At 37.4% G+C, this 16,640-nt stretch overlaps 1 protein-coding gene and 1 long non-coding RNA gene across 2 annotated transcripts in view; both read right to left on the bottom strand.

The window, feature by feature from the left end:
* The window catches only part of LOC131150187 (uncharacterized), a 51,225-nt gene extending 43,749 nt beyond the window's left edge, over positions 1-7,476 (bottom strand). Inside the window, exon 1 of the long non-coding RNA XR_009135487.1 lies at positions 7,212-7,476. This is a non-coding gene — a long non-coding RNA (uncharacterized LOC131150187). The remainder of the gene's footprint in view (positions 1-7,211) is intronic.
* Positions 7,477-15,583: 8,107 nt separating this feature from the next.
* On the bottom strand, positions 15,584-16,183 carry LOC131151170 (uncharacterized). The gene has a single exon (XM_058102421.1). It carries the CDS (start codon positions 16,181-16,183, stop codon positions 15,584-15,586), a length of 600 nt encoding a protein of 199 aa, XP_057958404.1.
* Positions 16,184-16,640: the final 457 nt, after the last annotated feature.

Genomic DNA, 16,640 nt, shown 5'->3' with positions numbered 1-16,640 from the left:
CAGCCCAATCCGCATCACTATAAGCAGCAAGGCGAGTAGAATTGACTGTAGGGAAGAATAAACCACAAGCAAAAGTACCTGAACATAGCGTATGATCCTACGAACAGCAGCCAAATGAAGATGACAAGGAGTCTAAAGAAACTGGCTGACTTGCTGTACAGCAAAAGAAATGTCTGGTCTAGTTATGGTGAGATAGACAAGACTACCCACCAACTTCTGGTATAAACTGGGATCAGCAAGTAAGTCACACTTCTCTTTGCGAAGCTTAACATTTAATTCTATAAGAGTATCAACCGAAGTACCCTTCAGAAGGCCAGTTACGGCCACCAAGTCACTAGCATAGTTATGTTGATTGAGTGAAATACCTGAGGGACTACGATTCACCTCAAGACCAAGAAAATACGTGAGAGACCCAAGATCTTTTATATGAAAGGACTCTGAGAGATGAGTCTTGAGCTGAGCAAGTAAAGCCAAATCGGAACCAGTAATCACAATATCATCAACATAAACCAAAAGAACAACAATACCCATGTCTGATTTTTGAAGAAACAATGAAGTGTCATACTTGCTCTGCTTGAATGAAAATTGTAATAAAGTGGTGCGGAATTTATCAAATCAGGCCCTCGGAGCTTGTTTGAGACCATAAAGAGAGCAACGAAGCTTACACACATATGAAGTCGGACAAAAAAACAAGCCTGGGGGGTGGCTTCATATAAATACACTCTTTAAGATCCCTGTGAAGAAAAGCATTCTTGACATCCATTTGATGTAGTGGCCAATCACTGGAAGCAGCAATAGCCAGAATTATACGAACAGTAGTCATCTTAGCCACAGGAGCAAAGGTCTCTTCATAATTGACACCATATTCCTGATTATTCCCAAGTGCAACAAGGCAAGTTTTGTAACGATCCAGACTTCCATCAGATCGGACCTTGACTAAGTAAAGCCATTTACAACCCAGAGGAACAATGGTGGGAGGACAAGGCTCAATGTCCCATGTGTGATTGGCCTCTAGAGTGGCAATTTCTTCCTACATAGCTTGTCGCCAACAAGCATGCTTGGCAGCGTGTGAATAGAATGTGGGAATATCTAAATTGGACAATGCAACAGTTAGAGCTAAAATAGAATTGCTAGAACTTGAAGAGGGAAACCCATACCTATCCAGGGGTACAGACACTCAAGAAGAGCGACGTACCAAAGGCTCTAGAGGTGTTGCAACTGACTAAATATGGAGCGTGGTAGGATCAGATATCGGATGAGCTACTGGAAGAGACTATGGGCAGGAGCGTCGCATATACACAATACCTAGTTTAAAACGAGAACTGACTTGATGAGGATCCAAGAACTGCTCCTCAAAAGAGGAGAGAATCACAGTAGAAGAGGAGTGTACAGAGGACACAGGAAAGAAATGTTGATTTTCAAAGAAAATAACATTCCTAGAAATGCGCGTACAATGTAGAATCATAGCAAACAAATCCCTTTTGACACAAATTATATCCCAAGAATGCACATTGAATGGATTGAGCAGATAATTTATGTCCCTCATAAGGAGGTAAATGAACAAAACATACACAATCAAAGGTACGGAGGTTATCGTAACTAGGTTGCTTAGCAAATAAGCGGAAATAGGGAGACCCCATGTGTAGGACTTGAGAAGGTAAACGATTAATCAAGTAAGTAGCAGCTTTCAGAGCCTCAACCCAGAACAAGGATGGAATAGAGGATTCCAGCAAGAGAGTACGTACCACATCTATGAGATGACGATTTTTTCGTTCAGCTACTCCATTCTGTTGGAGAGTAGCGAGACATGAACATTGATGAATAATACCTTTAGAAGCCAAAAATGCCTGAAACTTAATAGACACATATTCACCACCAGAATCTGTGCGTAATGTCTTAATAGAAGCAGAAAATTGATTGTCAACATACACTAAAAACTCAGTGAAAGTAAAAAACCTTAGATGTAGAGCGAAGAAAGTAGACCTAAGTAAATCTGCTATGATCATCAATGAAATTCACATAGTATTTAAATTTTTCATGTGAACTATCCGGGGAAGGTCCCCAAACATCACTATGGATAATATCAAAGCACTGAGAAGCTCTACTAGCATGCAAAGGGAAGGGAAGAGTTTTGTTTTTACCAAGTTTGCAAGAGGCACACTCAAGAGATAAAGAAGAACGTTCTTTATTACCAAGTAAACCAGAGCTCAATACATGAGATATAATCTGAGTATTAGGATAGCCTAAATGATGATGTCATACCATACAAAGATCTGAAACATTATTACAAGCAAAAGACTTAATAGAAGAAACTGAAGAACGTGCTAGAACAGGCAAAAGTAGTGGAAACAAGCGCCCCACTTTAGGTCCCTTCGCGATCGGCTCCCCCGTTACCTGGTCCTCACAACACAACCATTACCAGAAAAATTAACAGCACAATTGTTATCAACTAATTGACCAACAGAAATAAGATTCGTGGAAAGCTAAGGAGCAAGAAACACATCAGTGAACTTAGAAGAGGCATCTCCAACAATAGCTATTGGCAAAGAACTATCATTGGCAGTCTGAATAGCAGGTTGACCAACATAGGGCCGAACATGACCCAGGGTGGATTATTCGTCATGTGATTAGAGGCACCCGAGTCCACATACCAGAGTTTAGTAGAATTGTCACCTTGGAGCCCTATTGCTGATAATGCTGAAATTAGAATATGTTGCACCATTTCGAGTGTGCGGTAATTCGTTGTAGGAGGTGTAGAAACAGAGGAATCACTTGAAGAAGAGCCAGGGGCCGCAAAAGTCACTGTGGGGGGCACAATAACAGAGTCTTTAATACCTGGGCCTGATGATTTTGCAGGCGGATACGACAGTCTTTGATAATGTGACCCTTCTTCTTGCAATGAAAGCAGAATTTTTTGGAACAATTAGCAACAATATGCCCAAATTCTTTGCAGCAAAAACACTGCAAGGATCTAGAATGAGCAGGCGGTCCTTGTCGTTGAGCAGCATAAGCCACAGGGACAGACCCTGAACTATCATGAGATTGTGCCAGAGTAACTTGAGTACTAAGCCGTTGTTCTTCACGAAGTAACTCATCAAAACAAACATCAAGAGAAGGAACAGGAGAGCAATTCAGCAGATACGAGCGAACAGAGTCATACTCAGGTCAGAGTTTCATAAGAAACTGATCACGACGACTAGTCTCGTGAAGACGTTGAATAATGGGAAGAGAGGCAACAGAAACATCCGCATTAACCAGATCAGAATATTCGTTCCAAATAGTCAGAAACCCCGAATAATAGTCTTGGATGGAACGATTGTCACGTTGAAACATGGCAATCACATGCTCTAATTGAAAACGAAGGGCACCGTTATCTTGATGATATACTGTTTTTAAATAAGTCCACATGAATTGAGCAATGCGATAAGGTCGCAAGTTGGGGACAATATGTGGCTCAACCGATCCAAGAAGCCAAGACATAATCCGAGCATCAAGCATAACCCATGAAGGACAAGCCACTAAATCCTTGGCACCAAGCACAGCCCATGAAGGACAAGCCGCTAAATCCTTGGCACCAAGCACAGCCATGAAGGACAAGCCGCTGACTCCTTGGATTTATCCGGATTGGGTGCACAATCCGTGCCATCAATATGACCCCAAAGATCTTTTCCCTTCAGAAAAAGTTCAAAATGAAAAGCCCACGTAGAGTAATTGTTGCCTGTAAACTTGGCACACAAAGGTGCAGAGTCCATGCTAAATAAAGGAGAAAATTGAGAAGCCCAAAAATACAGACTGTGCCAAAAGAAAAAGACCACCAGAAAATCTAGAAGCCCAAAAAATAAATCAACGCAGGTACAAAGAAAACCAAGAACAACCTACCTACACTAGACATAAATCTTGAACCAAAAAAAACTGTTGTGCTGAGAATCACAAGGGCAGAGAAGCACCAGAAACAGCAACAGAAAGAACCAAGACCAACCTTCCTGCACTAAAAAATAAATCTTGAACCAAGAAACCTGCTGTGCCAAGAATCACAAGGACAGAAACCTGCTGTGCCGAGATAGAGAAGTACCAGAAACCGCAACAGAAAGTTGTTGCTTGCTTGTCGAGAATCACAAGGACAGAAACCTGCTGTGCCGAGACAGAGAAGTACCAGAAACAACAACAGAAAGTTGTTGCCTGCTTGCCGAGAATCACAAGGACAGAAACTTGCTGTGCTGAGACAGAGAAGCACCAGGAACAGCAACAGAAAGCTGTAGCCTGCACTAAAATAAATGGCAAACCAGAAAACGTGCTGTGCCGACAGCCACTCAGCCACAGAAGTACCGAAAGAACAGAGAACAAAAAAATTACAGAAGAGAAAAAAAACCACAACAGCCACAGAAACGAGAGACACCTCCAAAACCGAGAAGACAAAAAAATTTGAAGGGAAAAAAAAACTTAGCAGTTGGCTGGCTCTGATACCATGTCAAAGTATCGTGTGAATGGCCGAATGGTTTGGTCTTGAGTTCTGTATATTATATATAGACTTTACAAGAATGCTATACATGGAAAGCAAATAAGTTATAGCATGATTCTAGCCCTATACATGTAAAACTATAACCTGTCAAACCTCATACATGTAAACTAAATATATGCTAACTGTACAAAATAATGAATTGAAAAATAAGGAAATAATTGTGGGCTGAAGTAAGGAAAGAAATCTTTTGCTTTGATGTTCCATTGACAATAATGTCATACTTATCAAATCAAAATCATATTAAATAAAGCATATAATTGAGAGGAATCATTTTATTATATTCTTTCTCATCAACAACGCATCTTAGGTCTACTAAGCACAATGGAGAAGGCCCAAAAAAAAATTAAGCGTTTATTTGTTATCATTTAAAGTTTCTATTCTCTATCCGTTGTTGTACATTGAAGAAACAGATTATGATAATGTGTTTGTTTACATTACTAGTTTTCTATTTCTGTTGTTACTTTTAAGTTATTTTTGTAAAAACCAAAAATCAAATTTTATGGGTTTCAACTATTTTGACAACCTATTGCCAAAGTACCTTACTTTCCACAACTAACTTTTGTGGATTTCATCATTCATTCTCTTGAGAATTTTTATTTAAAATTAAAACTCAATGACATGAGAATTTAAAATATAATTAAAATAAAAATATTCATGAAATTTCTAAAATTTTGAAAGAAAAATAATAAAGGTTATTAAATAGTATTTAAACTATTTTTTTCACGTGTCATGTACAATAAGATTGTTCTTGTAGCACTAAAACATGAGTTGTGAAATAGACACTATTTAAGTGGAATAATTATAATTCTTTTAAATTTCTATTTTTATATTTTTATTTTACATTATTCTGTATTTTTATTATTTTAATCGCATTTTTTAACTGTCATTCAATTCAAGAACAAAAATGAGCATTTGTTCAATCGAGTTTCTAATTTGTTTTGGTTTTAGAAATATTAAGAATCAAATTACTAGTTTTAGTTTTTTAGAGGTTGTTGGTTTTAGTTTTTAAGTTTTTGTCTGGTTTTTCATTTTTCGTTTTTGTTTTTGCTTTCATAATTTTTTACAATGGTGCCAAATGGGTCCTTTACTAATTCAAGGCAATCACATAATACATTGTGGTCACTTTGCTAAGAGAGAAGAACAACCTTTTGACCAATCACTCCAAAAGTGCAATGACACGTTTATTGAGCTAAAGCTACAAGCCTTTGACAAAATCTTTGTCGGGACACCTCTCATTTAAGCTTTTCACTACTTATCAAAGAAACAAGTTTATCCTTCTTGTTCTTGCATGTAATTATAAGTCTAGCACTAAAGCGTAGATAAACCTCCTCACTTAAGAAAAATTCAACCACTATCATCAATTTTTGAACATTAATAAGCTACTAAAATTTGAACTTCTTCCATTGGTAATAAGAGTTTCACATAATAACATAAAAATAAAATGAGAACAGTGAAAAATTCAGAAAAATAAAAATAAAAACAATGGCCAAAAAGATGTAAAAAAGGAAGCAGATCAACAGGTATGCAAGTGCATGTGTTTTTTGAGAGCAGTAAGGTTTTAAATTTTGATTTCAACTAGAGTTTCAAGGCTTCATATACAAAATTTTAATATGGAAATTTTTATTTGGGCTTCATTTTCTAAAAAAGTTATGTAAATTAGTAGTAAGACAGAAATCTTGTATAAAACTCTGAAAATTTTTAGTAGACACAGCAATGCATTAGTTAGAATTGAAAAATCATACATAAAATGCATAAATGAAGAGTATATGGTGTATATTATGCCATAACTGCAAAACAATAAGAATATTAAAAATTCTCAGTTAATATAAATGGAATTCATAAATATTAATTCACAAGCATTTGTAACTTTTCAAAGCATTGTTCAAAATTAAAGCATCTCCATCTAACTCAAGTGATTTGTTTAGTGAAAATCTTCAAATTTGTCACAATTTCGTACAAGAATTATCAAACTGATGTTTTACCAAAATATATATATATATATATATATATATAAAAAGTACTATATTGTTTCAAGGAAATTTAGCTCCACAGCCAACTCTTTGACAAAGTTTGGATGATTAGGGAAAATTTTGAAAGAAATTTTGTAAGATAGAACTTGACCTTCATTTGGATTTCAAGAGTGGTGGAAAGAGGAAATTTCGATGGAAATTCTACACTTTCATGGAATTTAAGATAATGGTGAGCACATGTTGGCACATAGGCATACACTTGACCTGCGAATGGTTAATTTAGTATAATTCTAAGCACCAATAATTCTTCTGCAACCCCAGGCATCTTCGCCCAGTACTCCATCAGTCCATCTAAAGGAAATCTGAGTGCCAGGAAAATAGTGTGAGTTTCTTTTTAGAGGAACACTTACCCATTCATATAATTTGGATTTTCTAGTTCAGTCATGATGGTTCTCTTTCTTCATACCCTCCCATTTTTCTCATGGTGCAAAACATGATATACTGTGTGCATAGTAAATGCATGAAATGCATTTTTACATCAACAAGTAATGTCTGTATATTCTCTTCGTAACAAAAAAGAGGGAAATTCTTAGTGAGGGAGATAGAGAGGACAGGGAGGTTGTGAATGTGAAATTCACACTATTATAGACATTCAACCGAAGTTGCCTCCTAAAAACCATACATTCATCATTCATGCGCATGGAGAAAAGGGGTGCACTGACCATCGAGAAACGACCGGGAAATTCAGCAGTAGCCGGAAAAAGGCAGTGCTGAGAGGGATAGCTTCGTCAGCTATTGGGCATCTTCTTGATCGCTGATAGGGTTTTGCTGGTTGTGGGGATATGGACAGTGCCAGGAACATTCCGCCATCAATGCATGCAATCGACCACAATTGAAGATAGCGACTCTCCTGTAAGCGAGCAAAGATCATATGACTCTTCTATGGCTTTACGCATTCTGTTGCAATCTTAATTCTTAAGAGTCCCTTTTCTCCTTCTTCTAATTTATGTTATTTATATATGCGTTAAATCTGAACAATGCACGTAACAACAAAACCAAATCTTAGTCCCGGATGGGTTATATAAATTATTTTTCATCAATTTATGCAATCATAAATCATTTCTTTTCATAAATTCAAAGAAATTAAATTATTATTCACTATTTTCTCCAAAATTATTGTAGGTCTATCCCTACCCTTTTTACTATCATTGATAGTAACTAAGTCACTCTCAGTATGTGGCCTATGTTGTCCATACCATTTGAGTCATCTCTCTCTTATTTTATCTTTTATAGGAGCTATACCTAACTTACTATAAGTATGTTCATTCCTTAATTTATCTTCAATGTTATACCATCCATCCATTTAAGCATTCTCATCTCAGCAACTTTATGTGACGACCTAATTTTTCTAACATTTTTTTTTCAACAATAAACAATAATAATCAATCATCATCTGTCAACTAACTCTGATACTATATATTACACATAACCCGATTCTAAGGGTGGTACCGGGTATTCAGTCTATCCAAACATACTATCCACGCAACGGAATACATACTGTGTTTGGGTCCAAAATACAATACCATAAAAAATACAATATAATACCAGAGTGCTAAGACCTCTACACACATATATACACCCCCACAAATCTATAAAATAGTCTATGGGTTACACAAAACACATCTCATACTCAATCACTTACCCTGAATACTAGGGTACTACGATCTCCTCTACCTCGGGGCTCTCCCTGCTCATTTATCCTTATTTCCTAAAATGTTTAGATTTTGGGTGAGACACCTCTCACTAAGACAAAATAAATTATTGACAATGTGTGGCACATGAGTTTAAATATATTAACACATTGATTTAAATAATTATAACAACTAAAAAAATATACTGATATGTACTCACGATCATATATAAAACATAGTGTCATAAACTTTCATATCATTTTCATAATCATATACATACTCATTCATTTCTTATATCATATCCGTACTCTGTCATTTCTCATATTCATAATCATACTCAAGCCCATGGGTATCCACCAACATATAGCACAACGCGTCTATAACCCATGGCTGTTCATTTCCCATATCATTTTTTTCATTTTCGTAGTATAACTCATGAGTATCCACTAGTATAGAATACACTACGCGTCTGTAACTTATGGTTGTTTGTTGGCTTTACAAGGCTTAACATCATATTTTGATGCTAACAAACAAGTGGAACTTAACATATATGGTTGAGTAATAATATTTCAGGACTCACGAGGATCAAGCATGTAAATGCAAGGTCAAGGATCCATTGCAAGCGTATACTTCAAAAAGGATGATCATATGAAGGTTAAAAGCATGGATGTCAAGATGATATTTTAAAACTTGAAGAATATGAGAGAATGTGCTAAAAGCTTAAATCTTGAAGACAAGAGAGCCAAAGAAAAGCAAAGCAAGAGAGTTAAAGAAAAGCAAAGAGAGAGAGCTCAAAAAATAAGCATGAAGACTCAAGTACTTAGAATTTCAAAAGTCTTAGAGAAGTCTTTGTGTAAGTACTTCATATTTTAAATATCTTTTGAAATATTTTTGAAACTCTTTAGGATATAAAGACTTAGAGAACAATTTTTGAAAAACTCTTGAAAATGTTTTTGAAAAGTTACATTTAAGTCTTTCAAATAACAAAAGGTTTAAAAATGAAAAATGAAAGTTTTTCAGAAAATGAAACTGGTCAGCCGACTAACCAGAACACACTGAGATTGATCAGCCAACTGACAACACATCAAGAATGAATAAACCTGCTCAACCGACTAACAGTTTAAACTAGAATGAGTCAGCCGATTGACAAACTTAGTCTGTCAAACCGACTGACAATTTTGAATGTGGTTGAGTCAGCCGACTGACATTTTTACAGAATTTAATTTTTGGCAAACAGAAAGGTCTCAACCTCCTATCCAACCAACTGATTCTGTGAAATGAACTACTCAGTTGTCTATCCAGCCGACTGACTCTAAGAAATGAATTACCTAGTCGCCTATCCAGCTGATTGACTCCACATAATTTAAATTTTTAAACTTCAATGGGAAAATTTTAAAAATTAGTTTTTCAAATATGAACATTATAAAAACTTGGTGGACACTCCAAGTAACTTGGGGAACAAGGAAAATAATTCTAAAAAGTTTATAAATACTATTTTAACCCCAAGAAATTAATAACTAAGGCAATCACACTACATTCTTGAAATCAAACTCTCAATCTCTCTCAAAGTTCTCTATTGCTCATACCCCATATGGGAGATACCTTCTGAATTGCTGCTGAATCACAAGCTTAAGGTTCAAATACTGAGTTTTCTCAATCACTAAAAGAACCCTTGGTGATCTCTTTACATGAGTTTCAATTCTATTTCATATTAATATTTAAATTCTTGAAGTACATAGTGCTGAATTTGTACTAATCTGTTTGTTTGAGGGTGTTCTTGTATGTAGCATTTGTTTCATATTTTTCTTGTAGCTCTTAGATGATTCAAGGTGTTTGGATCATTGACCAAGCATGTGGTATCACTTGGAGAGGCGAGCTCTAGTCTAATTAAATAAGTGACCGAGTAAGGGGTATCACTTGGAGAGGCGGGCTTTAGCCTATTAAAGTAGTGTGTAACGGTGTTGTTTCGCCGAAAAAGGAACTGGTTTAGTGGAATTCTTTGGTGGTTTGCCAAAGGCGAGGACGTAGACTGGGAATAAGCCGAACCTCATAAAAACCCAATGTCACTCTCTTTCCTTTACTCTCTTTAATTTCCAGTATACATATAAACTACATGGATGTTTTAAATTCTTAATCACAAATACTACGAAGTTTGGAAATTAAATCAACCGAAGTTTAAATTGTTTTTAGGCTTGCAAAAACCGAAAGGGAGTACGTCGGTTGATCCACACTTTGCGGAAACCGTAAGGAAGTACGTTGATTAGTGAAACACCCAAAGACTCTTTAACTAAAAGTTTATCAAAAGTCTAAACTTTTGGAAAAAGTGTTGGATTTTATATTGCACTTCATTTTGAGAAAGTAAATTCATTAATGCAGGGCTTTATATCTGTAAACTTGCATTATCAATCTTTACTTTAAGAAGTTGAATCAAAATCATATATATAGGGCTGCAAACATACAAAAGCTGAATTCTTGTAATAAGTTGAATCTTATATCTTGGTTTGGATATTGTGATTGATTGGATAATTGATTGGTTTGGTTGATTAATTGGTTACTTGATTGATTAAAAATTATGCGGTTGTGAATTGTATAAAAACTTAAGTATTTATTGTGTATTTAATAAATCAACAAGAAGTAAAGAATTCATTAAAGGAAGTAAAAGAAGTTAAGGATTCTTAAAATGAACTAAAAGAAAATTTTTAAACCCAATTCACCCCCTCTCTTAGGACTACACCTTAGTTCTCACTATTCATTTCACTTTTCAATTTTCATAAACATTTTCTAGCTCATGTGTAATAATTCCAAAAATGATTATACAAGATTAGTGGGGTGATTCCCAAAAAAAATAAAAAAATTAATAAATTAATTAAATATATTTTAAAAATAATTTATTTTATTTTTATTTTTATTAATAAAATATATTATTATTAATATTAATTTATTATTATTATTATTATTATTATAAACAACCATTCCTAAAGCTCGTTGAGGCTTCAGGATTCATTCTAGAAGCCTGTGCAGGACCAGCTCCCCCTAGTCTCTCTCTATAATTATCCTCGTTCTCTCTCCCTCTCTCCTCAGTTCTGTGATAGACACTCGGCCGATCAAAAATCAGGAAATACCACTGGACTCAATTTTTCGCTGCCGTCATTTCTACCGGAGCGGATTGGTGGTAGGAAAGGCGTAGGCGTATCACCCGAGGTAAGCTAATTTACCCTTTTTCCTCAATTTCTTGCAAATTATAAGTCCAATCGACAATTAGATACCACCACGAGAATCTAGGGATAATTCTCTACAAGTCTAGTGGAGCGGAATTCTCGTAGGGTCGTCGTAAGCATAACCCCAAATTTGGGATAAGGGGCTTATTAAGAGGCTTATTATTATTTAATTGGTGTTGATTTAGAAAAGTTAGAATATTAAGCATCTGGAGTTGAAGTAGGATTTTTGAAATTTAAGGATCGGATGAGCTCTGCAGATGTAATTTCGGGACCCGCAGGCATAGTTCAAAAAATTAAGTTGAGGTGTTAAATATCAGTTTAAATGTTGATTTGAGGTATATGGAGCCTAAGGAAGGTTAAATGGGTATTATTTTGGGGAAATAAGTTAATTAATCTGGAAAAAAAGCAAATTACAGGATTTGAGTTTCAAGCGCCAAGGGCGTAGGATTTGGGGCTCTAACGAGATTCACAATAAGTCAGGTAAGGGGAATAAATTATAACGGTATTTATAGAACTACTATTTGAATTAATATGTGAAAATGAGCATATGGTATTTTGTCGGAAAATTATTATGATGTAAATATCAGATAAATTGGGTGGCCCTTGAGTAATATTAAATTGTGATATTTTGGTGTGTGAAATTAATATATTATGAATATTATATGAGAACTGTGTGGCATATGACGTGTATTGAAAAATGTGAAATATAACGTGAGTAATTTTTGAAAAAATATTGAAATAAGAATTATTATTGTGATTAGTGGAAAATAATGAAATGTGGTATTTATATGTGGGTAAAAATGATTTGCATGAAAAATGAGATTTTGTGAATTACTGAAATGGGTATTTTGAGAGATGTTGAAATACGTGAAACACAATATATACTATTATGAGATGATAAAATGTGCACATAAAATGATGAGAACATTTATATTGAGATGAATTGAGATATACTGATATGGTAAAATTGAGAAATGAAACCGTGTGAGTTAATAATATAAATAATTGAGGCGAAGTGAAACTCTCCGCCTGAGGGCTTACTGAGTAAGATGAGTGTCCTGATAGGTATTAGATGTGGCAATTCCTAACAACATAACGTATTAGGGCAGTGGGAAGCTACCTGTATGGACAGGTAATCTTCCCTATTCTCAGGAACTTTGCGGGTAAATATGCGTTAGAAATAATTGAATTTGAGAAATGATTTTAAAGCTTATAAAAGCTTGTGTTGTATATCTATATGATTATGAGAATATGTTTATCAGTGTATTTTTCTCAGATGAAATGTTAATTTGAAAAGTAAAGTGTGTTATAACTGAACTCATATGGTCATATACTATAAATAATTTATTCCTTTTTACCGAGATGTGTCTCACCCAAATTATCTAAATTTTTCAGGGAATAAAGATAGACCAGGTGATAAAGCTTCGTGACCATGGGGAGTTGGGACCCTGACACACAGGGTGAGTTTTTAGACTAGGGGAGGTGTAATTCCCCTAGAGTTGAGTTGTTTTTGAGTTTGTGATGGTGATGTATATATATGTATATTGATACTCTGGGTATTGTCTTCTAACTGTTATGTATATACCGTTTTCCGCTGTTAGGTTATATAAATAAAATGACTTTTTACCCAGTACACAATGCGGGTCCGGTTATATGAATGGTAGTAGGATTGTTGACGTGACCGATTTGTGAATGTTGTTGATGACGAGTGAATATTTATTTATTTATTATTGTAAAAAAAAATTATACGAAAATCGGGGCGTCACAGTTTTGGTATTAGAGCCTAGGTTGCTAGGTTCTACAAACTTTAGTAGATAGTGGAATACAATACCAGAGTATAAGAGTGGATTTTGAGGAAAATAGGAGACAAATAGATTGAAATGTGAGTTAGTTATTGTTAGAGGATGAGGTAAGAATTAGGGTTCTATCTTGCGGCCTAGAGACAAGAGTATCGAGGTTGTTTCTACGTTTTTCCTGAGGTGACGATTTTAAGAAAATCATGGATACTATCGTTGGGTCTTGTTTCTAAGTGGTAGGACTGAATCTTAAATAGGGATTAAGGATATGGAGATAAATGGTCATAGAAGAGTAATTTATGATTATAGCAGTGTATTGGTTGTGTGATAGTAATTGTATACCGAGATTAGTTGCTCCTTTTGCAGGATGGACTCGGGGAATAGTAATACGAATACGAGAGGTGATGGAGTATGACCTTCCAGTATGGGTGGTGGAGACCTTGACGCAGTATTGCATAAAGTTACTCGGTAGGTGATGACTGAGATGGCTAGGAGCTCAGGGGAGCAAAGCTACACGATCGAGCAGTTCGCATGTATGCAACCCCCGTCTTTTGCTTGAGGAGTGGACCCACTGGTAGTAGAGAACTGGGTTCAGGACATAGAGGATATACTGGCAGTCCTCTTATGTACAAATGAGCAGAGGGTGTTATTTGCCACATTTAAATTGATCGGGGAAGCAAAGCGCTGGTGGAGGTCAGTGAGATTACTGGAGGAGTAGAGACTTGACCCTATAGCGATGATGTGGAGTCGCTTTAGGGAGATTTTCTTTGAGTGGTACTTTCCTGCTACGATCAGGAGTGCAAAGGCATCAGAGTTTCTGTATCTGACACAGGGGTCTTTGACGATACAGTAGTACAAAGCGAGATTCGTTGAACTATCTCGGTTCGCCTCGTATTTGGTGCCAGATGAGGAGAGGAAGGCAAGGAAGTTTGAGGAGGGCCTGAGGTAGAACCTGTATGAGCACGTGGTAGGTCTCTGAGCTCAGACCTTATCAGAGATAGTGAACAGGGCTGTGGTGATTGAGAGCGGCCTACAGAGAGGTGCAGTAGCACAAAACCAGAGGAAGATGCCCGCACCTTCTGATTTTCAAGTAGGGTCCAGTCGATGGGCCATCGAGGAGATATGATAGCAGAGAGGGACGACGATAAGGAGGAGGAGATCGAGCAGAAGAGGGCAGATAGATGCCCCCTCCTTATCCTAGATGTTTGAGGAGACACCCAAGAGAGTGTCGAGCGAGGGAGGTTGTCTACTATCAGTGCCACCATTATGGGCATATCACGAAGAATTGTCAGACACCGCCAATGGTAGCAACTGCTCCTCGACCATACAGAGAAGGCTATCAGGCACCTCGAGGTGGACATTAGAGGAATACTACTTCGGCGCTAGTTATGCACTGACGTGGGAGATGCTGAGGCAGTAGGAGATGTGGTGACAGGTACCGCTGTTCTTTCAACTCTCTCAATTCAGCTAGAGTCATACGATACAGAGCTTTCGATATCGGCGTAGTACCTAGAGCTAATTCAATGGCAAATTCTACTTCACAGTCCAGAGGTAAACCTAGCAAGTCCTCTAGAAACACGATAGGGAACTCGCATAATACAACAATCATCTCCAGATCCCGTTCTTCTACTAGAATGTCTTTCACAAACGCCAGATACCCCTGGCACCCTTTCAAGAGTAGCCTTATAGCTTGCAAAGAAGAAAGGATCCGTGGTGCAGAACACACACACGATCCAAGGAACTTGAATTCTTGCATTCCTAGCAGTCTGAACAACACTTCCTTCCTGTGGCAATCGATACTGGCATAACTAGCTGACAACTAGTCCATCCCAAAGATGATATCAAAGTCAAACATGCCGTACACCACAAGGTCAACTGGTAGCATCCTTCCCTGAATTTCAACCAGGAACTTACAGACTACACTGCTACACACGACCGCAGACCTAGACTGTGTAGCTACTACCAGTTCATAATTTAACAATTGCACCTCTAATCCACACAGTTTAACAAATCCACATAAAATAAAAGAATGCGTTGCCCCATAATCAAATAATACTATAGCTTTATAAGAAAGCATGTAAATGATACCTGTGACAACATTGCCAGCGTTCTCAGCATTAGCTGGAGTTAGAGAATACACCTTAGCCTGGGTCGTACCCCCTTGCTAACCACCATGCTATGCCTGAGCATTCCCTCTGTATGGTTTCTGTGAGGCTCCACTGCTTCCCTGTACACCACAGTCTCTCGCTTGGTGCCCTTGCCTACCACACCGCATACACGCCCCCGTAGACAACCAACACTGCCCCAAGTGTCTCTTTCCACACACAGGGCAACGTTGAAAACGTGCGGTGTTCCGAGACATACCACCACTATTCTTCTTCCAATTACCCTACTTTGCCCTAGGTGAAGAACTAGGAGGCGCTGGCCTCTTCTTCGAAACCTGGACTTTAGCGTCCTCAAGCAAACACTCCTCTGCCACCGTGGCTTTATCAACCAACATAGCGAAGTCCTGCAACTGTAGAATCGTCATCTGCCTACGAATCTCCTTCCTTAGACCCCTCTGAAACTTCCAGGCCTTCTTCACTTCATCCGATAACACGAATGGAGCGAATCCAGACAGCTCCTGGAATTTGGCAGCGTACTGCTGCACTGTCAACGATTCCTGAGTCAAATTCATGAATTCCTCCATGTTTGCGTTTCTGACCGTGGCCGGAAAATACTGTTCAAAGAATAACTCTTTGAATCGGGCCCACGTTAATGCTACCAGTATCAGTCGGAGTTCCTCCATCTTCTTCACAGACACCCACCATTTCTTAGCCTCCCTTGCCAACTTGAACGTGGAGAAGGTGACCTTCTGATTCTCTGTGCAGTTCAAGACATCCAGGACCTTCTTGATCTTCTGGATCCAATTCTTAGCACGAACTGGATCTACACTTCCTACGAAAGCCGAAGGCTTCAATCTAGTGAACTGATCAATGGAGCAACCCATCTCCGTTATAGAACGGTCCTGTCCTCTATTCGTCTGCACTATCTCAGCCAGGAGCTACTGTGCGAAATCACGCAATACACTAGTGGGATCATTGCCAACCTTAGGGCCGACACCCTCACTACTACTGCCTCCCACGTTGGCAGTAATATCCCTGGATTCCATCCTGAAAAATAATTATGAGAATCCATTAGAAAGGTAATAGCCTAAGAATCGACTAGTACTATCATTTAAGCTTGAATTTCTCCCTTCTACTAGGAAACAAAATCGTCGATGGATTGCTGTGATTTTCTGAACCTTTTGACTGACCCAAAAAAACACGGAAGTCTATCAATGAATTTACGTCTCCAGGTTTACAAAGCAAAACCCAAGGTCTTATCCATGTCCTATACTCTGGTATATTCTAGACTACAGAACTAGCAACCCCTAAGTCCTGAACACATCCTTAACCAAACAGCAT

Source organism: Malania oleifera, chromosome 3, assembly GCF_029873635.1.
Source record: "Malania oleifera isolate guangnan ecotype guangnan chromosome 3, ASM2987363v1, whole genome shotgun sequence".
Lineage (NCBI taxonomy): Eukaryota > Viridiplantae > Streptophyta > Magnoliopsida > Santalales > Ximeniaceae > Malania > Malania oleifera.
This window is presented reverse-complemented; position numbering and strand designations above follow the sequence as displayed.